Below are 26,371 nucleotides of genomic sequence, written 5' to 3'. Positions count from 1 at the left end.
ACAAAAAATTGTTATTACTGTTATTGGTGCCTTGTATGCATGTCTTTCATAAAATATGGATCGTGATGTTTGCGCCCTACAACTGTACAAATAGTATATTTTCTGTGAAATAACATGACTACAGTAATCTGTAGGATGACAATTATCCATGCACCATCAAATCATTGCAGCAGAATTGTTTGGTTTCATATACTTTTGCTCATAAATGACATGTAAATAGTTATTTTCAAATAACTGTACATTAAAGTTTTCAAAATAAACTGAGCTCAAGTAACTGTTATCTCGGTATGATTCGACAGGCAAAAAACAAAACGAGGAGGTTAACAAAATTCATGTCCATAAGGTGATCCAGAGTATATTAATTTCATATTTCTTACAGAGACGTAAGCACAATACACGGTACAATTAAAAAAAAAAGAGGCACACAGAATAATCATTATATCTTTAATAATGCTTGTTAAGAAAGGGTAAGCTACAACACTTAAAAATATTAGCAGTTTTGTACAACATCTATGTCTCTGAGGACTACAATATCAGTATAGCAAATCAGTTCACCTATCCGTTATCATACATAATAGTGTACTGAAACTGCTGCTTTTGGAATTTTTATTTAAGCAACTTCCATCTCGTACCAAATCGTTAAATGTTGTCATTAGTAGCATATAGAAGGTATTTAAGGCAACAGCTTGTGCCAAAAGGTCATGTAGGGTTCGTACAAGTTAGTTTTGAGGCTAAGAGGTCCATTTATCTCCAGATAGTAAGGTGAAGATTCATCATACTCCTTCCACGTCTCTGTTAGTATGGAGGTCTGTTCCGGCGTTGGATTGCTGAAACAGTAACAATCATATGAGTTGGTCACAAGGCCGTGTTTAATTCATAACACTCTAATGAAGCCATCACATACATCTACATCATTTTTAGTATGAAAAGTATGACAACTCATGGATGAGTAAATTTTATGGACGTGTTGTCATAGAATTAGCTTATGAGACATTTCATTTTCTTTATAACAACAGTCTACTAAAACAATCTGAAACTTTAGCAAGAATATCACTTACTCATATTTAGCGAAGTTGGTCCACATTGTTGTCATCTGAGCTTGGATTACACCTCCATCCGAATCAGGATCCAGATCTGTTGCATGCATGTATTTCACATCATCGTTGTGAGCTGCACCTGAAAGTAAATGAAAGGCATGTAAACAAATATAGTGCAGGTTTGGTAGAGAAGCATACTCATTATGAATTCTTATAGTCGAGTATAAGAGTTATATTGTTCTCAGCTACGCAAAAGAAACAACATCTATGAAGTACTGGTATTTATAAGTAATAACTTTTTAATTTTTTATAGTTCATTAATGAATACAGCGAAGACTGAAACACCGAGAAGGTTTCATGTGACTGAAATAAACTCTATGCCACATAATAAGCACATGAAAATATATAATTTTTCATTAAGACTAAAGAGTCCCAACTATGAAAATTCGGTGCAGTGGGAAGCCTCCGTGTACTGCAGACAGAGATTCAAATCGTCATGGCATGGATTTAGAGAAGGTCTGAAAACCTGAAAATGCTTCTGGGGATCTTCTTCCATTCACTTTGTTTGCAAAACGACGCAGAATCAGTAAGTCGCCAGTCGACTGTGACAGACATGATGTCGACCAGCTGTGTTACTGTCGTGTTCGACAGCCTACCTGTCAGGCGAACTTGTAGGACGGAGAAGTAGTGACTGGCACACATCATTCTCTGAAAAGGGATTACACAATTCTGGCCACATACGCCGTAGCGTTAAGGATGGTCAGTAAGTATTCGGTGCTCCAAATCCTTGCTAATGAAATGGATCCTGTTTACTCTCGATACGTATGGGTCACATCGCATGTGTATGTGATGTTCAGCTGAAGTTATGTTTGCATATAATAGTGTCGTCTCTGAATGACGCATCAAATAGTAATACGACAAACTTTGTTATATGAAATTGTTAATGTTCTTCCACTCTAATGATCGTATGCAACAGTATTTCATCTGTTGGACATTCATATTAATAAGTATATGGTCCTTCATTTGCACATGTATGCTTGTTATTGATTTATTGTCGTATATATTGACTAGTTGCCTGATAAACGGTGCGATGTAGCTCACTGTGGTGAGAGCCACCTATGGTGTGCGGGGTGCAGCACATTTCTACATCTACATCCACATCCATACTCCGCAAGCCACCTGACGGTGTGTGGCGGAGGGTAAATTGAATAACTCTATCGGTTCTCCCTTCTATTCTAGTCTCGTATCGTTCGTGGAAAGAAAAATTGTCGGTATCCCTCTGTGTGGGCTATAATCTCTCTCATTTTAACCTCATGGTCTCTTCGCGAGATATACGTTGGAGGGAGCAATATATTGCTTGACTCCTCGGTGAAGGTATATTCTCGAAACTTCAACAAAAGCCCGTACCGAGATACTGAGCGTCTCTCTTGCAGAGTCTTCCACTGGAGTTTATCTATCATCTCCGTAACGCTGTCGCGATTACTAAGTGATCCCGTAACGAAGCGCGCTGCTCTCCGTTGGACCTTCTCTATCTCTTCTATCAATTCTCTCTGGTACGAATCCCACACCGGTGAGAAGTATTCAAGCAGTGAGCGAACAAGTTTACTGTAACCTACTTCCTTTGTTTTCGGACTGCATTTCCTTAGGATTCCTCCAATGAATCTCAGTCTGGCATCTGCTTTACCGACGATTAATTTTATATGGTCATTTCATTTTAAATTACTCCTAATGCCTACTCCTAGATAATTTATCGAATCAACTGCTTCCAGTTGCTGACCTGCTATGTCGTAGCTAAATGATAATGTATTGTGTATGTATTCGCAGCACATTACACTTGTCTACATTGAGATTCAATTGCCATTCCCTGCACCATGCGCCAATTCGTTGCAGATCCTCCTGCATTTCAGTACAATTTTCCATCGTTGCAACCTCTCGATATACTACAGCATCACCCGCAAAAAGCCTCAGTGAACTTCCGATGTGACCCACAAGGTCATTTATATATATATTGTGAAAAGCAATGGTCCTACGACACTCCCCTGCGGCACACCTGAAATCACTCTTACTTCGGAAGACTTCTCTCCATTGAGAATGACGTGCTGCGTTCTGTTATCTAGGAACTCTTCAATCCAATCACACAATCGGTCTGATAGTCCATATGCTCTTACTTTGTCCATTAAACGACTGTGGGGAACTGTATCAAACGCCTTGCGGAAGTCAAGAAACACGGCATCTACCTGGGAACCCGTGTCTATGGCCCTCTAGTCTCGTGGACGAATGGCGCGAGCTGGGTTTCACACGATCGTCTTTTTCGAAACCCATGCTGATTCCTACAGAGTAGTCTCCAGAAAAGTCATTATACTCGAACATAATACGTGTTCCAAAATTCTACAACTGATCGACGTTAGAGATATAGCTCTGCAGTTCTGCACATATGTTCGACGTCCCTTCTTGAAAACGGGGATGACCTCTGCCCTTTTCCAATTTTTTGAAACCCTACGCTCTTCTAGAGACCTTCGATACACCGCTGCAAGAAGGGGGGCAAGTTCCTCGAGTACTCTGTGTAAAACTGAACTGGTATCCCACCAGGTCCAGCGGCCTTTCCTCTTTTGAGCGATTTTAATTGTTTTTCTGTCTCTCTGTCATCTATTTAGATATCTACCATTTTGTCATCTGTGTGACAATCTATAGAAGGAACTACAGTGCAGTCTTCCTCTGTGAAACAGATTTGGAAAAAGACATTTAGTATTTCGGCCTTTAGTCAGTCATCCTCTGTTTCAGTACCATTTTAGTCACAGAGCGTCTGGACATTTCGTTTTGATCCACCTACCGCTTTGACGTAAGACCAAAATTTCTTAGGATTTTCTGCCAAGTCATACATAGAACTTTACTTTCGAATTCGTTGAACGCCTCTCGCATTAGACGTCCGTGCGCCCAGTATTACAGAAGTAGTGCCGGAGGACATACAGTGCCATATGTAATTTTACTTATGTTCGAAACAGGCTTATGTCTGTTGAAGTTATTTTATTGATCTTGAGGCAGTCGCTGGGCTAAGACATTTTTCATTGATTAGTGTTGATGTAAGTAATATGTTATCGCTTGCGGAATTTTGAAGTTTATGTGTAGATTGCATTACTGGTCTAGATGTTATTCTGAACTTCTGAAGAAGGCTATATTATTATAGCAGAAACCATGGGCTGCTTTGCATTCGAGACAATTTCGTAACGGTTGTTGTTGTCGTTGCCGTGATTAAAATAAGGTATCCATTTCTCCGTCACCTAATCAATGTATTATTATGGGGTTTTGTAGCCATACACTTACACCACTTCGTTCTTCATTCAAGCTTGTCTGACTGCACTCAAAAAGTCATCGTCACCTAACCACTGTGTCATATGAGATGTACTATAGTCCTACACTAAGACCAACTCCCTACGAACTGCTGCGGAGTTGTTTCCTTTCAGATGAAGAAAACGAATTACCGCACAATACCGCACTTCATCAACTTGCTGCGATTTTTTGTTTTGGCTCCTCTGCTGGCTGCTGCGAGGCTGTGCGCAGGGATTTTAATGTGTTCCAGGACTGCAGGTATACAGGGTGTCCATAATCAGTATTCCAGCTTCAAAACACTGTAGAAAGAGCACCATATCTCAGAATGACGTCAAATTTGAATAATATGTTCTTGACGCACTTAGAAATGTTACAGGACAAAAAAAAAGAAAAATTTACCAACAGTGGCTTTGTAAGCGTCTTTACACACGGCAGATAACATGCATTACGACGGCTATGGTTTGAGTTGCACGTTGTACCGTCTGTACTATTCAATGAGCACCACTACAAGCGCGGTAGTTAACGATTGTCTCACTGATAGTTAGATAAGCGCACCCACAAAGGCAAGTTCGTACCACATTCAACAGAAAAAAATCAGTTTTTAACTGTCCTGAGGCCAAAAACCATTTACAAAGCAAAGTGAATAATTTTCATTGCCCTGGGACCAAAAACCGCTTACAAAGTAACAATGCAATCAATTTTTAATTTCACATCACTGGCGCAAGACATGTTCAATGCGCTATCCACCGTTTTCTCTTACAAGTTGAAATCGAGAAACAGCATGTTCTACAACGGACCGGAGTGTCTCGGGACTCTCGTTCAGAATCCAGTGCGCAAAGCGTGCCTTAAGTTCGGCTACGTTTGTTATTGGCTCACTGAACATATCTTTCAGATAACCCCGCAACCGGAAGTCACACGAATTAAGATCAGTTGATCTCGACGGCTAGGCTGTAGGGAAATGACGGCTGATAATTCTAGCATTTGCGAAATGCCTGCTGTTTCACTAGCTGTGTAGTGCCCGGACGATCGCCATCTTGCATACAAAGAATCCGACCCTAACATCCATGCAGTTGATGGGTTGGAATGACGTGTGTACAAAACAGTTTCACAGCATTTTACCACTGACGGTACGAGTAAGAGTACCCGCAGGACTCATGTCATTGAGAAAAAAAAAAAGGCCCTACGATAAACGCTGCCGTCAAAACGCAAAACATAGTCCCCTCTGCAGAAGAAATGGTACCGGTTGATGCGCGTGCTGATTTTCCGTTGCCCATATTCTGCAGTTCTGCGTATTGACAGGATCTTGGAGATGGAAATGGACTTAGTCTGTTCACAGAATGTGTCATGGGTATTCATTGTACACTTTAATGCGAGAAAGAAATTCCAGAGCGAACGTTTGCCTTACTGGCAGGAAAGGAGGAAATAACTCCTGAACATAGGTGATTTTGTATGGATCACCATACGGGATATTTCGCAGTATTTTATGCTTGCAGACAAGTCCGAAGTTCAGGCGATTCCTCTTTCACTGCATGTTTGCTCGCTACCTCTCGACCCCTCCCACAGTGCTGTGGCCGCATCTACGACAGACGTCGGATCAGCTGCTTTCCTCCCTCTGGCTCACTGCACTTAAAAAAAAAAAACCTGTCTTTTCGAAATTTTTCTCCAGACCCTTAGTAGACGTCGGACTGGTGCCTTCTTTAATGCCCTTGAGTGTCCGGCACTTCAGCAGGACTAGTGCACAATCGCCGTTCTTGGATAAGAACTTTACCAGCAGCTCGCGATTATTCATGGAGACGGTCATGTCACTCATCTCGGACGCAAAGTGAGGGGCAGACGGATGTGACGCGTCTATTTGTGTGCATATTCTGACGCTTACAGTGTCACCTATTGATAAAATTTTCGTTTTTCTTTTTTGGTTCTATTACGTTCCCCTCTACGTCAATACGAGTAATATGCTGTTCGAATTTTACTTCATTCTGGATTGTGGTTCTCTTCTACAGCGTTTTGAAACTGGAAATTTAATTATTAACACCCCGTATTGCTGAAAACAAACGCAAAATTCATTACGTAATTTTATTTTTGATGTTGTAGTCAAAATTTTATGACTACACCTCGTAGTTCAAAGTGGGACTTGCCGGAAGCTCGATTACTCGTGTGTTGCATACATAGATGTCTGCGAGTTTTTGACTACATAAATCGACAGAACTGCATGTATGTCAGCCGACCAGATTGGGAGAGATGCCATTGAGCTCTCGACGGAGACACCAGTACACCAATTGCAGCATAAGAGGGTGTGTCGGGGTGCCAAATATGTAATATCCATTACGGCAGTGCAGACCATATCTACACTCACAACTACACTCGGCAAACCACTAGGAAGTTCATGTCGGAGTGTACTTCCCATTGAACAACATACTGGTTTTCTTCCTGTTCAGTTCGCGCTGGACCGCGGGAATAATGACTGTTTAAATGTACATGTGCATGCTGTTATTAATCTACTCTTGCCTTCATCTTCCGCTGTGGCCGAGCGGTTCTAGGCGCTTCAGTCCGGAACCGCGCTGCTGCTACGGTCGCAGGTTTGAATCCTGCCTCGGGCATGGATGTATGTGATGTCCTTAGGTTAGTTAGGTTTAACTAGTTCTAAGTCTAGAGGACTGATGACCTCAGATGTTAAGTCCCATAGTTCTTAGAGCCATTTGAACAATTTTTTACTCTTGCCTTCGCATCCCCTATCGGAGTGACATGCAAGAGAATGCAGTATATTTCATCATTACTCACGTATTGTTGAACTAAACTCCTTAGGAACAGATTTCGGAAGGCCTAACGAAAGCCAACTACCGCCGTGTCATTCTCAGCCGACAGGAATCACTGGAAGTGTATGTGCACGCTAATATAGTCAACACACCGCTCTTCTGGCCGTTGTCAGTTTTCGTGACCAAAGCCGTTACTTCTCAGTTAAGCAGCTCTTTAAGTTGACATCGCAAGGGCAGAGTGCACCCCGCTTTGCAACAGCGATCGACAGACCCGCGGAGTCACCCTTTCAAGTGCTAGCCATGCCCGATAGCGCGTAACTTCGGTGACCGGACGGGCACCTATGTTGTCACTGCGAGAAGGCCGTTGTCACTCACGTATTACTGGCTTATGGCCAATTTCCTTTCCCGTCCATCCTTTGTCACAACTCTTTCTGTGTCGCCGCCGAGAAGTAAAACTGTAATTATTTTTCCTTTCTTATTGCAGTCATTTTACTTCGCTGTTTAAGACACTGTTCCCTCTTTCTCCCCCTGGTTCCACACACAGTATCACTATCGTAGCAGAATACCCGTACACTCCGATGTGTAACTTTTTAATGGAACCCTTCCTGGGAATTATTCACTCTACTCTATTAGGACTCATTCACATGCTGATAATATGTTATTTGGCGTCGACAATGGTTACTGGCTCGTGCTTTTCCATTACTACTTTGCTTAAATGCTTCCTACTGGCCAAATGTGAAACAAACAGATTACACTATAAAGGGCACAGCTAGATGTATGTATGCGTCAGCCTACTACAACCGTCAACATTCATCACTAGTGCCCTATCTACATTTCTTTCCAATCTAAAATATTCATTCAGGTCTTTATAGATGGAACTAACTTTCGAAAACTTTTTTACATTACAAATAGTTCACACACTAATAACTCAGATAAAAACATTAAAAAATTTATGCGGAAAGTGTATGTATTCCGCTGCATGAAACTACCAGTTGCGAACCCAGTTGCGAACTGCCGGGTCTTCTGTCCTCTTGCTGTTTCTGGATACAGTATTCACCACATGTCTGAGAGTAGGATCGTAGCGAATAAACGAAATGTACAAAGACATGTCATGCAAGTTAAGTTCTCGAATTTGAAACTTGGAACTGATTCGTTTGAACATGGAGGTGAACGTACATTAGCCAACAACAATGAACCGTCAGGGTTGGTTGAGTGTTGATGTCGAACTGGAAACCTTGTGGAACTTTCGACAGCTTGGAGAAATTGGATGTCTAAATTTAGGAATTCGTTGATTGTCACGAAACGTAAGATGCCGTTGGAGTTGTGATTTTTTGCCTCCAACACCCCAAACGTTTCCATTTTTAAAACTGAACAAAACTGAATTTCTAAGAATCAAAACCACTTCGCAAAAGACTACGTAATAAGATGTTTCAAGGTCTACGATTATACTTACACCGCTGCCTACTAAAAGTGCGACACCAGGAAGGATAACAAATAGGAAAATTTTATTTATTGTGCAGATACAGTGTGGTCGAAAGTATACAGTTGTAACTTTGTCATTGCTCTGTACACAGGATGTGACATGCAGTACACGCAGCTGCCGTCTTTGACTGTTACACCGTCTCCAATGCAATTGGGCACTAAGTCTAACTGAGCCTGGTTGACAGATACGGGGACGTCATTCCATACTGCTCAGCTCATTGCCAGATTTCATCAGTCACAGTGGCTTCCGAGATGTGGCGTGGCGTTCTCTCGGAACGATGACCAGACATTTCAATAGCTGAGAGTTCTGGAGAATGTGCTACTCGGAGCAACAGTCTAACAGCCTCTGAATTGGTGCAGATCAAGACGACCAGGCCAACGTTTGGTCTTGGGTTACTTCTAGAAAACGTTACTGTGACCTCGAAGATAAGACACTACAAACAGCCGTAACAGGTCAGAAATCTCCCTGATGCTTTCCAAAATATTGGCTACTCGAATAAATGTGAGCCTGCTGTGTACCCAATGGCACACCAAACCGCTGGGCCAACAGTTGGGCCTGTATTTTGACGACGACGTATATAATATGGTGACGTTCATTCTCATTGGAATCCACGCATATAGATACGTCGATGATGACACGTAGGAACAAGATCAAAAGACAATATTATGAGACACATGCCACCCTCTGCTGCCACGTCAAGGGAACCCGAGACGATGGTCACCGTGCTAATGGTCCACGTTGCTCCAGACGTCACAAAAATGTTCAAATGTGTGAAATCTTATGGGACTTAACTGCTAAGGTCATCAGTCCCTAAGTTTACACACAACTTAACCTAAATTATCCTAAGGACAAACACACACACCCATGTCCGAGGGAGGACTCGAACCTCCGCCGGGAAGAGCCGCACAGTCCATGACTGCAGCGCCCTAGACCGCTTGGTTAATCCCGCGCGGCTCCAGACGTCGCAGTGTCTATGTCGGTGGTCGGGGAAAAAAGTCTGAAACGGTATCACACAGGGTTCATTTTGGGCCCAATACTGTCCTTATATACACTATTTGATCAAACGTTTCCGGACACCCCCGAAAACATACGTTTTTCGCATATCAGCTACATTTACCGCCACCTCCAGCGAGGTACTCACTATTAGCGACCTCATTAGTCACTAAACATCGTGAGAGAGGAGAATGGGGCGCACCACGGAACTCACGGACTCCGAACGTGGTCAGGTGATTGGGTGTCACTTGCGTCATACTTCTGTACACGAGATTTCCACACTCCTAAACGTCCCTAGGTCCACTGTTTCCGTTGTGATAGCGAAGTGGAGACGAAAGGGGCACATACAGCTCAAAAGCGTATAGGCCGACCTCGTCTGTTGACTGACAGAGACCGACGACAGTTCAAGAGGATCGTAATGTGTAATACGCAGACATCTATCCAGACCGTCACACAGGAATGCCAAAATGCATCAGGATCCACTGTAAGTACTATGACAGTTAGGCAGGAAGTGAGAAAACTTCGGCTCTTCATAAGTCACACTTCACGCCGGTAAATGACAAACGACGCCTCGCTTCGTGTAAGCACATTGGACGATTGAACAGTGGAAAATCGTTGTGTGGAGTGACTCATCACGGTACACAATGGCGATCTGATGGCAGGGTGTGTGTATGGTGAGTGCCCGGTGAACGTAATCTGCCAACGTGTGTAGTGCCAACAGTAAAATTCGGAGGCGGTGGCGTTATGGTGTGGTCGTGTTTTTCATGGAGAGGGCTTGCACCCATTGTTGTTTTGCGGGGCACTATCAGAGCACAGGCCTACATTGATGTTTTAAGCACCTTCTTACTTCCCACTGTTGAAGAGCAATTCGGGGATGGCGATTACATCTTTCAACACGATCGAGCACCTGTTCATAATTCACGGCCTGTAGCGGAGTCGTTACACGACAATAACATCCCCCTAATGGCCTGGCATGCACAGAGTCCTGACCTGAATCCTATAGAACACCCTTCCGGTATTTTGGAACGCCATCATGCTGCCAGGCCTCACCGACCGACATCGATACCTCTCCTTAGTGCATAACTCCGTGCAGAATGGGCTGCCATTCCTCAAGAAACCTTCCAGCACCTGACTGGATGTATGTCTTCGAGAGTGGAAGCTGTCATCAAGGATAAGGTTGGGCCAACACCAAATTGAATTCCAGCATTACCGACGGAGGGGGCCACGAACGCCATTTTCAGCCGAGTGTCCTTATGCTTTTGATCAAATAGTGTATGTGAATGACCTTCCACTTAACATTCAACAAGCGAAGTTGGTAATTTTTGAAGTCGATTCTAGTATTACAACAAATCTTATTAAAAAGAAAGCAACAGAAGAATTGGTAAATGTATTCCAAGGAATTAATCAGTGGTTCTCTGAAAATGGACTCTCCCTAAATTTTGAAAAAAAAAAAACCACCCACACTTCGTTCAGATCCGAACAACAAATTTTTAGTGTAGATATTGATGAAATGGAAGAAGTATATTATTGAGCTTCTCAAATAGTAGGTTCAACTCCTTTGGCTCTTTGTATAATTAGTAACTAGGAAACAAACGTATCAACCTCCGACATATTTTATTAATTTCCCCTTAGTAATGTATTCTGGGACAACCAATAACTTTGAAAGAAAGTGTTGAGTGAACAAAAGCGAGCAGTAAGAATTACATGTGTTTACCCATGGACGTCGCATAGTACCTCTTCAAGGACCTTTACATTTTATCTGCACCATCACAACACACATTTATACGCTAATGAAATTAGTCGTAAATAATCCATCACTATTTGGCTAGAACGATGTCCATACCTACAACACTAGAAGGAAAAATGAACTTCTTTACCCGTTTTTAAACTGTCAGTGGCTCAGCAAATGGTTGGTATCTATGCAGCAACATAAATGTTTTGTCGTTTGCTCAATAACGTAAAATGTCTGAGATGTAGCGAAGCAAGTTTTAAAACTCATTTAAAATAATTTCTGCTGGATAACTCCTTCTATTACAACGACGAAATTCAATTTAAAAACCTGCAGACAATTAAAAAACGTTATGTGTAATCACATGAGCACAACTATAAATGACTGTGTGTTAATTTATGTTAACGCTAATCATTTATATATATATCCCGTAAGCTGATAGGTTCCACATCATTTAGATAAAAAAAATCGTTCAAATAACCTATGGAACTTGTAAATAACAAACTAACTGAGAAATGTATGCCCGCTCGAGTGCGAGCCTCGGGTGCCATTAGAATTCTGAATGGCATTCAGTTTGGTCCACCTTATCCTAACGATTCTCTATTCGCATAAGATAGTCTCATAAAGAATGAGCCTTAAAAATCGATTTCTGAACGGGATGCCCACTGTCTAATCTTTCCTTAGATAAAGAATGCAAGTGGCGTCATTCCAGTCTACTTCGTTTAGTTGTGTTGAAGTATTAATTATTTACATATCGATGCATATTAGCCAGAGCATGATGGCGACCTACATAGTAATCGGTAAGTCCACCTTTGGCATGATGACAGCGGCGACGCCTCGTGGCATGGAACTAAGGGGACCTTGGTAGGTTGCTGGAGGGAGTTGGCACCATATATGCACGCACGCGTTAGCTAATTCCCGTAAATTATGGAGAGGGGGGGGGGGGTGAGCTCTGACGCAAAGTTCAATCACACCACTGATGTGTTCGATCGGGTTGAGATTTGGCGATTTGGCGATTTGGCGGAGAGGACATCTATTACAAGTCACCATTGTGTTCCCCGAACCACTCCATCACTCTTCTGGCCTTGTGACATCGCGCATTACCTTACTGAAATATGCCACTGCCGTCGGGAAACATGACCTTCACGAAGGGGTGTACGTGGTCTGCAACCAGTGTACGATACTCCTTGGTCGTCATGGTGCCTTGCAAGAGCTCCACTGTACCAATGGATGCGCACCTGAATGTTCCCCAGAGCATAATGGAGCCGCCGCCAGCTTGCTTCCATCCCGCAGTACAAGTGTCAGGGAGCTGTTCCCCTGGAAGACTACAGATTCGCGTCCTCCCACTGACGTGACGAGAAAAGTATTGGGATTCATCAGACCATGCAACGCTCTGCTACTGCGCCAACGCCCAGTGCCGATGGTCACGTGCCCATTTCAGTCGCAATCTTAACATTGGCACATGCGTGGGTCGTCTGCTGTGAAGGCCCGTCATTAGGAGTGTTCGGTGCACTGTGTGTTCAGACACACTTTTAGTCTTCCCAGAATTAAAGTCTGATGTTAGATCCATCACAATTCGCCTCTTGTTTTTAAACGACCTGCTGCGTTCTATCTAGATGAGCAATGATGTTTTCAGAATCAATGCTAGTTCCTAAGGAGATCTCATTCGGTGCACTTTAGTTAACAGTATTCTATGTGTGTTGTAATGTCTTCCGCGATTAAGCAGCAGGTCATCTACACAATTTTTTCTTAGTGAAGAAAAGTAATACGAAATATGTTTTAATTATCTTCGAAGTAAGTTACATTTGTGTAGTAAAATATATATATTGTCTACATAATTGACGAATATCTACAATAGGTAGTGAGAAAGGCTTATAATACTACTGTAATGTGTTTTAATCCTACCTGGACCACGAGGAAAAGTACTGCGAGGACCAACGAACGAGAACTGGTAGTAGTAGACAGGGTTCGAGGAATAGCGAGCCATGCTTCTGACGGCAGCGTCCACTCCTTCCACAAAATGGCGGTGTGTTTCCAACTGTAAAATGTAATATGTGCATCATGAAAAACTGCAGTAGTTCAGGAACGTGAAATCTGCATAAAATATTAATATTCCACTGTAGTGCCTCCATTAATGTATTACACACATTGGATCACAAATTTGAATAAATGGTAAGTCGAGATCAAGGCAGTAATAACAAGGCATGTTAATGATCCACGGAAAGAGTGTGAACAGTCGCAAAGATCATTAGAGTAATGTAACGGGCGCCATCATCGCACACCGTGTCAGAAGCTCAAAGTGTGTTTGCACAGCAGGCCGCGGTGGTCTCGCGGTTCTAGGCGCTCAGTCCGGAACCGCGCGACTGCTGCGGTTGCAGGCTCGAATCCTGCCTCGGGCATGGATGTGTGTGATGTCCTTAGGTTAGTTAGGTTTAAGTAGTTCTAAGTTCTAGGGGACTGATGACCACAGATGTTGAGTCCATAGTGCTCAGAGCCATTTGAACCATTTGTGTTTGCACATGCTTCCACAGTTGGTAGGGATTGACCGTATTTGTAGAAGCAGATGTCAGTGTTTCGTTATGATCTGGGGTACTTGAAGTGTCCGTTGCTCAATGTAATATATAAATCGTATAAAATAACCCTCTATTGTCAAATTATTATTTTTTCACTTCCATGGGAATGAGTCTGGTAGCAATTTACGAAAGCTTTTGTCTTACGTGAAGACAATGTTTTATTAGCTAATTACTAGACTATCATCCGTCGCTACCGAGTTGTTTATTTATAATAATCTTCTACTAGGCGTCATAAAGAATGAGACTTCTGTTCAGGGTAAAACGTTTCTCAAGATGGTCATATGTTTTCGTTATTGAGTTTCAGTTGCTTTAGAACCAAATAAATACAAAGACAAAAAATTGTCTTCCAGCAAAATGAGTTATACACTCACCGATTCCTAACAGAGGTACCTTAACATCGATGTTCCAGGAAAGTTCACTGACATGAAATTATTATATTATAACGTGGATGTTTGAGAATTACATAGAAGTGGTTAGGAGGGCCCAGAACCATACATAAACAGCAAGGCAGCATCGTAAAAACAGAACAGTGAGATACCATTGTAATCGATACACCATTCATTATTTTAAATGCGTATGTTCACTTTATTGCAATTTTAGTAGCTTTTTAACTCCCACATAAATTTTATGTACATGGTGATTATAATTGAAGTTAAGCTTTCAAAACGCCGTAGAAATAACACCACTGGTCAGAATGATGTCAAATTGTACGGAATATCATCGGAAAAAGGGGGACACGTATAACAGAAGAAAAAAAAGTTAGAAAATTGATCAATACATTGTGCTACATGTGTCAGAATATACAAATGAAAACACCTGTCATTCGCACGACCCACTGAAGTTGGTATAAACACGCCGGGTACACGGCTTTTCCTCCTTTTGTGTCTGCAACATTCACCATGACTGTCTCAATGCAGGATAGCGATCTGCTTGGAAAGCTTATGACTGTGCACAAGTCACTCTGTAGAAGTTCCGGACACTGAAGGGTCTGAAAAACAAGCGTTAGTCCGATGAATGCCATGGGTCTGCAGAAAATGATTCGGAATTTCAAGAAGACGGGTTCTTTTGGTGTGCAACCTGGTAGAGGGAGGAAACGAATTGATTCGACGTCAGTGGAAGCAGTGGGCACGGAAATGCAGGAGACGAGTGGTGGCGTGCAAACGTGTGTTGCACGGAGAACTGCACGAACATTGGACATACTCGTGAGCAAGGTGCGTAAAATCCTACGAAACATCCTTCTTTGCTATCCATTCAAAACTACCCATGTGTACGCGTTGCTTCCTGTTGGCCGGCCAGCAAGAGAGACCTTTGCTTTAGAATTTCCCGCTCTCATGGAAGTGGACCCAATGATTGGCCATGGAAGATATTGTGGTCAGACGAAGTCCACTACCATCTGACAGAATATATCAATACACAGAATAGTCGAATATGGGCAACGGAAAATCCACACGCAAATCCACCAGTACCACTTCATCCAGAAAAGGTCACTGTGTGGTGCAGGCTCGCGGCATCATTTATCATTGGGCCAAATTTTTTCGAAGATACAGGTGCTTCTGGTCCTGTTACCTGTACCGTCCCTGGTGAGCGCTATGAATGTCTTTTGCAGAACCACGTCATTCCAGCTCACCAACACCGTGGATTTGTGGGTGGGATCATCTTTACGCATCTCCACTTCAGCAGCTGCTGAAGCTCCATTTGGGAAATGCTAGAATTATCACCCGCCATTTCCGTACAGCCTGTCCGTCCCGACCACCTGATCTTAACCCATGTGACTTCTGGCTGTGGGGCTATCTAAAAGATGTTGCGTTCAGTGTTCCGACTGAAAACTTGGCTGCACTAAAAGCATGTATAGCACAACAAATTCTGAACGGGATCCCGGAAACACTTTGATCAGTTGTGGAACACGCTGTTTCTCGATTTCAACTTGTTGCAGTAAACGGTGGACAGAATGTTGAACGTGTTTTGCGCCAGTCACACGGAAATTAATAATCCGCTTTGATTTTGATTCACGCTTTTATGCGGTTTTTGACCTCAGGACAATTAAAAACTGATGTGATTGACGATTTTTATGCGTATTTTGGCCTCAGGACAATTAAAAACAGACGTGAGTGATGCTTTTTATGCGGTTTTTGGCCTCAGAACAGTTAAAAACCGACTTTCTCCATCCGATGTGATATGACCTTGCCGTGGGTGGACGGGCTTACTTAACAAACAGTATCACACCTGTACGCCCATGCACACTGAATAGTAGTTTGTTTAGCGTCAAACGTATACCTTAGGCATTGTTGTATGATTCATTTGTCATCTGTAGTCGACCACTATTAAATTATGATGCTTACAACCCCATCTATTGCTACATTTTGTAACTATTTATTTATCTTCTGCCATACATTTTCCTCCGTCTCCGATAATATTCTGTTGCAATTTGTCGTCATTCTGACCAGTGGGGTTATTTGTACAGCGGTTTGAGAGTTTAACTTTAAATTTAATCGCCTTGTATATTTATTTGATACCACTACCTCTGGATTGATCTTCTTTTACTCCATGTAACATAAGAGATCAAATTATTTCTATAATATTTTACCAGTAGAGATTTAGAAAAGGTAGTTGTATGTCCTCTGACTTACCAGGCATGTGGTGTAGTTGTCCTGCACTGTGATGTCACTGCCGTTGTAGTAGAACTCTTTAATGGACGCAGCTGCCTTCAGCTGTTCTTCCCTTGTAGGAAGTCGTATGTCAATCCCCACAATCTCGTCGAAGTTTTCGTTGAAGTTGCTTACTTGTTCTTCAGTATATAACGCACCACCACCTGTGATAAAAGACATTTACTGTTTAAGAGTCAAGTTCCAACTCTGACAACAGAGCAAACTATTCTGAATCCGAGAAATGAGTTGCAGAAGTGAATGTTTTGAAGAGATTTTCAGACACAGGATTTGACTGGTATGAGTAACACTCGTCCAGAGCTATTGGCATGCTCACGGGTGTTATGCCGAGTTGCTGTTTCCATTTTATGTACAACGTTTCGACGGCCTAACCAGTTGTCTTCTTCAGGTCCTGTGAGCTGTGGTGGGACTGCCTTGCAGTCACCATTCAGTGGGTACACATCACAAGAAAAACTCGCAGCACCTGAAGAAGACGCTGACTCAGTCACCGAAATACTGTCCATAAAAAGGAAACACCAACTAAGGTGAGGACCGGGAAGCACACCATTAATCAATGAAGCTGAGAAATCCTGAGAGACTGCGCCCTGAGATGTTGTTATGCGGTTTTTCTTCGTGCTAAGACTGAAACGGTTCTGTTAATCCCGTTTCACAAGTGCAAACGGCCCTTCGCGTCTTAACATGTGAGCTGTGTCGGTTTGTCTGCTATTTTATTCCTTTTTCGCTCTGTCGCAATCGTACAGAGCCTCTTGAGGCTCACACCTTGCTTCGTTCCCATTTTTTCCGGCATGTGTCTGTGTATGTTTCACTGAATGCATGAATGTATTTGAACCTTGTTCTGCAAGGTCAGATTTGTAATGTTACAGTTTGGTATATCTATTGAATAAAAAATCCGATTCAGTTACTGATAATTTCTTACTTTGTTACACGACCGGTTTAGAAACATAAAGCTTTATTTTCAGGTGTTACCAGATAATTACGTGGACATAACTGTATGGCGGACGTGCCAGACAGTCATGTGGGGTCATCACACCAGTGCCAAACAAACGCACTTCCAGTGCTATCCAGACGGGCTCTGTGGTTGGTTGTCATACGTTAGTTTGACATCGATGTAGCCCTCATCCCCGCCACCCCCCTTACTGACTGGTCCGATCGCCACATATTTATTTCCCCATAACTATTTGGAGGCATCTGAAGATGAAGCTTTATATTTTGAAACATTTCGTACAAGAAATTAAGAAATAACAGAAAAGTGAATCCGTTTTTTTACTCTATATATAAGTTTCTCTGTTGATGATGTTCACTTGATCAAATATTTTTCTCCAGAATGTAGTTGATATTCTGTGTCTGGAAGCTGTCTTCGTATATGCACTTGAGCCACTTGAGCCTTAGCCTCACCACATGATCATAAGATGTATGGGACCGTAGAACTGTAACACACAACTGAGATCACAGTATGTAGCTTCCAACGAATGGCTGTAAGTTGTATGAACTCACAGTATTTGTTTGTTTAGACCTTAACTGTGTTGCTTAAAGGATATATCGGATTGTGTACAGTCAGACAAATAACTGTATGTGGCTGAATTTCCATTACTTGCATATTTTACAATATATATATATATATGCATAATTGGTCTCCGATTTGTTCACGTGCCTCCAGATAGGAGCTTCCTTCCAAACCACTTCTTTCAAAGTAAAGTTCGTGATCTGAATCGAATGACTACCAGCATGAATACTTGATTTTTCGGAATTTTCATCTCTGAGAACTTATTGACTTAGTGCATTTTTTGCCTGCTAACACAAGTTGTAATCTGAGTTCCAACTATGCAATAATGGGTGATAGATGACTTATACTGAATAAGATGATGACCTTTGCATATGTAAAAATTACTGTGGTGTCTGGTTTTGCGATTTCTATTCCATAATGGGTCTCGATTATGGAATTGCAGTCAGGAGTTGTGGCACGTCCCTGTCGCTTTCGATCACTCTCTGAATTTTAAAATAATGTACGATGGAAGATTAGTTAGTGTATCTTTTTATGATGCAATATATGGGTGAATTTGGGAGTTTCTTGGCGCATCCTTATTGTAACTCTTTCAGTCCTCAGGGGCTCTGTTGATTTACATGCTTATGATTATGCTTTCAGTTCATTTACCCAGTGTTCATTACGGAGTTGTCCGTGAGTAGTTGGATGTATTTTCTAAGTTCTCTGAATGTCTTGGAGCAAGATGTTTGCTGGCGTTCCACATTGTGAAATAATAAATCCATAGTTAATTTCTGAATATTCTTGGTATTGTGAAGCCCCTCAAACTGCACATCACAGAGCTTGTTGAGTTCATGTTACAGTCGAAACGTCTTGATTTATGCAGTAAGTACTACATTGACTGCACTAATCAGAATCGCAAATGAATGAATCCTAACAGGTTAGCATACTGCATAGCCATCTATTAGTCGTGCATTAGCTTCCTGTTTCTTCACGTGCCTGTTTCGAAGTAATATCTAACATCGGACCAATTGCACATAATAAATGTTGACACTGATTTGGTTGATGCGCCAGTCTTCGTATATGAAGCTATACACATAGTTGGGCATGCTGCACCCTGAAGCTGACGTATACGGTCACCTTCATGGAACTCAGAGCCTTGATAATCTTTGGTATCAGTTTTCCAGTCGCAGAGGTCACATAAGCGTGCCCACCTCATGTAGTCTAACCCACATATGTGTAGATATAACAAGGATTTAAACCGTTTTTACACACCGCCCTCTTTCAAAGTCTAAGTATTTATATCGCCTAGTCTTCTTACATTAAGGGATATAGCGTAGATATACATTCCTCCGTGCAGTGCATGAGTTCGTCTGACTTACTATTTTCCACAAACTGAAGACAAATTCCCAACGCTGTCACAAAAGTTGTATTGAACAAAGCTATTACACGGATACCAATGACGTTGTAATCAGCACGCGACATGCAAGGTGTCGCATTTATCTTGACCAACGCAAATAATTTTTTGTCCAAAAGCAAAATACAAAATATTTCAAGTAAATATTCTTTAGGTATCAGAATGATATTAAATAGAATGATTGCCGCACTTGTAGCTTTACTCGTTATGAAGATATGAACAGGAGTACTTTTTTTTTTAATTGAACCCTAAATTTTTTATTCGGTACCCTAATTCCTCTCTTCAGGACCTCTTCAAAAAACGCATCACAGAGAACCGTTTATGTAAAGATGGCGTAATGAACAAGGTAGCACAAAAAGACTTAGGGTCTCCTGTTCTAGCTCATACGTAAACACAGCATTCAACTAAATACGAAACAGAAACGGAAATCTATACTACGATTCTGCAGTACCCTTATCCACAGTGGGCAAAAATAGGTGAAGAACACTCATAAGTACTGAAAGAGATGCCAGTGGATAGCGACACAGTGGTCCAGGCGTTGGATGAAATTCATCGCTGCTCAAGTGTGGCCTGCTGAAGTGAATTACAAGAAAACACAATACATTCCGCGTGTTCTCTGGAGTTGTTGGATTATTGCGTCGGATAAGGCCTTTTATGCAGCCCCAAAGGAAAATATGCGTAGGAGTCAGGAGACCGAGCAGAGCAATCCACTGTTCCTCCACTACCAGTTCATCTGGAAGGATACCTTCTATTGAGAACGCATCGATCAAGCAACCCATTATGTACAGGATGTCTAAAGTGTTGCTCTGCATAAGCATTCTGGTTCTTAGCGCCACTTCATCCAGAAGACGAGAAAGAATTCGATTGAGAAATCTGGCACTCGCCCTGCCTTTTAGGTTACCGTCGCCGGAATCTGGGTCAGTAATCAGAGGACGAAGTATCCCACACCTTACGTTGACTCTCTGTTGGAGCTGATGCTCTACCTGTCTAAGTCATCGCGGGACTCGTAGGATCAACAATCCATGTCCTTTGTAGTTACCTGTTCTCTGTATGACAAGTAACCATCAGCAGCAAAAGGAACATCAGAGTATTAGTTCAGGTTGGAGAGCACCTGATGTTGTTCCCACTGACAGAATTGTACATCGATTCTGAGAATCATTTCCTTGCAGTTCTCTGTGTGAGTTTGCATTATAAGAGTGGAATAGTGACGCCTTTGAACGCGATGTTCACTGGTTTTAGGTTTTCCAATCTGCTGTTCAAGCTGTCGTGTTCTCGAGTGTGGATTCCTTGCAACAAATGTGAGAACAGTAACTTCGGGGCTTCGTCTGTGCGATTTCTAAGGCAGTTCGTTTTCCTTGGATTAAAGCAACCCGTTTACTGGAGCACCACATGGTATCACTTTCTGTAGAGTTCCCCTGCTTAAGTAGCATTTTGCTTACCTTTAACCATTATAATACACTCCTGGAAATTGAAATAAGAACACCGTGAATTCATTGTCCCAGGGAGGGGAAACTTTATTGACACATTCCTGGGGTCAGATACATCACATGATCACACTGACAGAACCACAGGCACATAGACACAGGCAACAGAGCATGCACAATGTCGGCACTAGTACAGTGTATATCCACCTTTCGCAGCAATGCAGGCTGCTATTCTCCCATGGAGACGATCGTAGAGATGCTGGATGTAGTCCTGTGGAACGGCTTGCCATGCCATTTCCACCTGGCGCCTCAGCTGGACCAGCGTTCGTGCTGGACGTGCAGACCGCGTGAGACGACGCTTCATCCAGTCCCAAACATGCTCAATGGGGGACAGATCCGGAGATCTTGCTGGCCAGGGTAGTTGACTTACACCTTCTAGAGCATGTTGGGTGGCACGGGATACATGCGGACGTGCATTGTCCTGTTGGAACAGCAAGTTCCCTTGCCGGTCTAGGAATGGTAGAACGATGGGTTCGATGACGGTTTGGATGTACCGTGCACTATTCAGTGTCCCCTCGACGATCACCAGTGGTGTACGGCCAGTGTAGGAGATTGCTCCCCACACCATAATGCTGGGTGTTGGCCCTGTGTGCCTCGGTCGTATGCAGTCTTGATTGTGGCGCTCACCTGCACGGCGCCAAACACGCATACGACCATCATTGGCACCAAGGCAGAAGCGACTCTCATCGCTCAAGACGACATGTCTCCATTCGTCCCTCCATTCACGCCTGTCGCGACACCACTGGAGGTGGGCTGCACGATGTTGGGGCGTGAGCGGAAGACGGCCTAACGGTGTGCGGGACCGTAGCCCAGCTTCATGGAGATGGTTGCGAATGGTCCTCCCCGATACCCCAGGAGCAACAGTGTGCCTAATTTGCTGGAAAGTGGCGGTGCGGTCCCCTACGGCACTGCGTAGGATCCTACGGTCTTGGCGTGCATCCGTGCGTCGCTGCGGTCCGGTCCCAGGTCGACGGGCACGTGCACCTTCCGCCGACCACTGGCGACAACATCGATGTACTGTGGAGACCTCACGCCCCATGTGTTGAGCAATTCGGCGGTACGTCCACCCGGCCTCCCGCATGCCCACTATACGCCCTCGCTCAAAGTCCGTCAACTGCACATACGGTTCACGTCCACGCTGTCGCGGCATGCTACCAGTGTTAAAGACTGCGATGGAGCTCCGTATGCCACGGCAAACTGGCTGACACTGACGGCGGCGGTGCACAAATGCTGCGCAGCTAGCGCCATTCGACGGCCAACACCGCGGTTCCTGGTGTGTCCGCTGTGCCGTGCGTGTGATCATTGCTTGTACAGCCCTCTCGCAGTGTCCGGAGCAAGTATGGTGGGTCTGACACACCGGTGTCAATGTGTTCTTTTTTCCATCTCCAGGAGTGTATAAGGCAATCAAAGAATTTTTTACAGTACTATAGTACTGTACTACCTATATCCGTATTGTAAATAAGAAAACGTTATTGTTATGATTGTCCTGTTAACGTAAATTCTCCGTAGGTGAGCGGAATTTTATCTATCTCTTAGAAGGTGAAAGTTGTACTTGCACAGAACTTCAACTGAAGAAGGTTGAATAGTTTGCGTTTTCTTTGTGTTCCTTTTGTTTATTGTCAGTTCCAGTAAGTGGACAAGTTAAGCGTACCTCGGATACCTACACTGTGAACTACAACACGACTGCCAAAGTCTTTTTGTGCTGCCTTGTTCAAAACACCCGTGTTTACATGAATGGTTCTCTGTGATACGTTTTTTAAGAGGTCCTGAAGAGAGGAATTGGGGTACCGAATAAAAAATTTAGGGTTCCATTTGTAAGGAAACGTACTCATGACCGTATCTTCATAACTAGTAAAACTACAAAAAAAGCAATCATTATGCTTAATGTTTCTTCACAAATGCTGTGCTCCAGACTTAGATTATCAGAAAAATCTTCCTCAGATTAAGATCAGTGTCCGACACTGGTAGACTTCTTTTGCCCAGGAATGTCTTCTGCGCCTGTGCTAGTCTGCTTTATGTGCCTCGTCCGTCGGACGGTAGTTTGTTTCCAGTGTACCAGGATTCCTTCATTTCGTCTACTTTGTGGTTCCCAATTTTGGTGCTAAGTTATTCACAAATTTCATTTCTGCTACTCGTCATCACTTTCGAGTTCCTTCATTTTACTCTGAATCCATACAGCGTGTTCATTAGATTGTCCATTCATTTCAGTATACCTTATAGTCTTCGCTGAGAGTAGCAGTGTCATCAGCAAATTTGTCACAGATATTCTTTCATCATGAATTCTTATCTCACTGCTAAGAATATTGTTTTATCTTCGACATCGCTCCTTCGCTGTAAGGACTGAACAGTAAGGATCAAAGATTGCAAACGTATCTTACACTCTTTCTAATAATAGAACTGTATCTTCCATTCCTAGCCCTGAACGTGATAATTCCTTCTATTAAAATGTCGATCACGTAAAACACGAGAATTATCTATTAAAATTTATCTGCAACGTAGCATGATTAGCATTTTGATGACAAAACCATTGCACAAATTCCATACGGGATGCGATATTGGGTAGCCCTGTACTTTCACCTTGTGAAATTGATGTACATGCAAGTTCACACTGCCTTATCCGAAAGCATCCATTCCGTGACTGTTTCCGGTTGATGATAGGTTACTACATAATAAAAAATTTCACTGTCACAATAAAATCTTTGCTGGTAGCACTTACGAAGCGAGGAACAGAATCTATCTTCATCAGTTTATTTAACAGTATGTACAAATCAACACTTTGTATTCGATACATCAAGAGTGTAAAAAGTTCAGAATTGAGAAAAGAGTTTCTGAAACCTTGGAAGATTAAATTGTGACGAGTAAGAACTATGCTTAAGCGAATCTTATTTGAATCTCCTTCGATTTTCAGGTGGTATTGTTTTGTTTGCATTGCATCCAGGAAAGCTTCAGAAAAGAACAGAGCAGCTGAAGAGAGCAAATATGATTGCAGACCTGAAAACGATGTGATTAAACGGACATTTAGCCACTTAGAACAACTGAAAACAACAGGTCAGTGTGAGTTCAACCGTCAGCGAGAGCACACCGCTAGTTCCTGCTACTAATAAGGCGAGTACACCGTTCGCTTGTTACATATTTTTACGAGCTTTAAGACAAGAGCGACTGCAGTAATGGAAAGGAACTGTGATTGTTGTGTTCAGAGGCGAGCTGAGCTCGCGACCCTTCGCTCACGGCTTCAGGCTGCTTTGGCTTCAGTCAAACAGCTTGAGGCTGCTGCCAAGGGGCGTCACTGTGCGGGATCGGACGCGGGGATGCGAGGGACGTCGAGCACGTCCCACGTGTCCTCCGATCGGTCCACTGCTGTGACTGCCCTGGGTACTGCCTGCACTGAGGTTGACCTCTCACCCGTGGTCGAGTGGGAGATCATTCCAAAGTCTGGCAGGCAGCGAAAAACTTTCCGAGGCGCTGATTGTAGGGCCTCCCAGGTTCGTTTGACAAGCAGGTTTCGGGCTTTACCTGTGGCTGACGATGTCTCTGAGACGGATTCAGTCGTTCACCCTGTTCCAGAGGAAGCTTCTCGGTCCGCAAGGTCTGAGCACTCACAGAGGGTGGGTTTGCTGGTAGTTGGGAGCTCCAACGTTAGGCGCCTAATGGGGCCCCTTAGGAATATGGTTGCCAAGGAGGGGAAGGAAGCCAGTGTACACTCCGTGTGCATTCCGGGGTGAGTCATTCCGGATGTGGAAAGGGTGCTTCCGAGAGTACAGGGTGCAGCCAACTGCAGGTGGTGGCTCATGTCGGTACCAATGACGTGTGACGCTTGGGATCGGAGCAGATCCTGTCTGGTTTCGGGCGGCTAGCGGAAATGGTAAAGACTGCCAGTCTTGCTTCCGAGATTAAGGCGGAGCTATCCATCTGCAGCATCGTCGATAGAACCGACTGTGGTCCTTTGGTGCAGAGCCGAGTGGACGGTCTGAATCAGAGGCTCAGGCGGTTCTGTGACCGTGTAGGCTGCAGATTCCTTGACTTGCGCCATCGGGTGGTGGGTTTCCGAGTTCCGCTTAATAGGTCAGGAGTCCACTACACACAAGAGGCGGCTACACGGGTAGCAGGGGATTTATGAAAGGGAATGGGCGGTATTTTAGTTCAGCGGGTCTCAAGGAACCACAGAAGGGGCGTTCGTCTAAAAGTGGCCAGATAAAACTCAGTAAGGTGGTTGTAGAAACGATTGGTATTGTAGTTGTAAATTATCGTAGCTGTGTTGGAAAAGAACCAGAGCTCCAAGCTCTAACAGAAATTACTAAAGCTCAAACAGTTGTAGGTACAGAGAGCGACTAAAGCCGGAAATAAATTCAGCCGAAATTTTTTCAAACGATCTAACAGTGTTCAGAAAGGATAGATTAACTACAGTAGTTTGCCTTGTAGTGTAATTGAAGTAGATAGTTCATGTGAAATAGTTTAGGTAGAGGTTATACCTGACAATCGGATAAACTATTAATTGGATCGTTTTACCGACCCCCCCCCCCCCCCCACGACTCAGAAGACATAGTAGCTGAACAGTTCAAAGAAAACTTCAGTCTCATTTCAAATACGTACCCCGCTCATACAATTATAGTTGGTGGTGACTTCAATCTACCCTCGATATGCTGGAAAAATTTTACGTTTAAAGCCGGCGGCAGGCATAAAACATCATCCGAAATTGTACTGAATGCTTTCTCAGAAAATTATTTTGAACAATTAGTTCATGAGCCCACTCGAAGCGTAAATGGTTGCAAAAGCATACTTGACGTCTTAGCAACAAATAATCCTGGTCAAATAGTGAGTGTTGTGACGAATACAGGGATTAGCGACCACAAGGCTGAATACCGTAACACCTAAAACCATCAAAAAGAAACGCAAAGTATATCTATTTAAAAAGCTGATAAATATGCTCTTAACGCCTTTTTGAGACACTGTCTTCACTCCTTCCTATCTGATCATGTAAGTGTAGAAAAGTTGTGGATTGTTTTCAAAGCGACACTATCAACAGCAATTGAGAGATATACTCCACATATATTAATAAGTGATGGTACTGATCCCCCATGGTACACAAAACGGCAGCAGAGGATCAAATAGGTAAAAAGACGAGGTCTAGTAGAAACCCTTGGGTAACAGAAGAAATATTGAATTTAATTGATGAAAGGAAAAAATATAAAAATGCAGTAAATCAAGCAGCCAAAATGGAATACAAACGTCACAAAAATGATATCGATAGGAAGTGCAAAATGGCTAAGCAGGGATAGCTAGAGGACAAATGTAAAGATGTAGAGGCCTATCTCACTAGGGTGTAAGATAGATACTGCCTACAGGAAAATTAAAGACACCTTTGGAGAAAGGACAACCACTTGCATGAATATCAAGAGCTTTGATGGAAACCCAGTTCTAAGCAAAGAAGGGAA

General features: G+C 43.0%; 1 protein-coding gene across 1 annotated transcript in view; it reads right to left on the bottom strand.

The window, feature by feature from the left end:
• Positions 1–377: 377 nt before the first annotated feature.
• Positions 378–26,371, bottom strand: part of LOC126162238 (esterase FE4-like) — a 75,143-nt gene continuing 49,149 nt past the window's right edge. The window contains exons 8-11 of the mRNA XM_049918610.1: positions 16,523–16,704; positions 13,228–13,360; positions 1,059–1,176; positions 378–827 (exon numbers count right to left, since the gene is read on the bottom strand). Of these exons, the coding sequence (XP_049774567.1) occupies positions 674–827; positions 1,059–1,176; positions 13,228–13,360; positions 16,523–16,704 (587 nt within the window). The 3' untranslated portion in view covers positions 378–673. The remainder of the gene's footprint in view (positions 828–1,058; positions 1,177–13,227; positions 13,361–16,522; positions 16,705–26,371) is intronic.

Source organism: Schistocerca cancellata, chromosome 2, assembly GCF_023864275.1.
Source record: "Schistocerca cancellata isolate TAMUIC-IGC-003103 chromosome 2, iqSchCanc2.1, whole genome shotgun sequence".
In the NCBI taxonomy this organism is placed as follows: Eukaryota; Metazoa; Arthropoda; class Insecta; order Orthoptera; family Acrididae; genus Schistocerca; species Schistocerca cancellata.
Note: the sequence above shows the minus strand (reverse complement) of the source record. Positions and strands in the feature narration are given on the sequence as shown.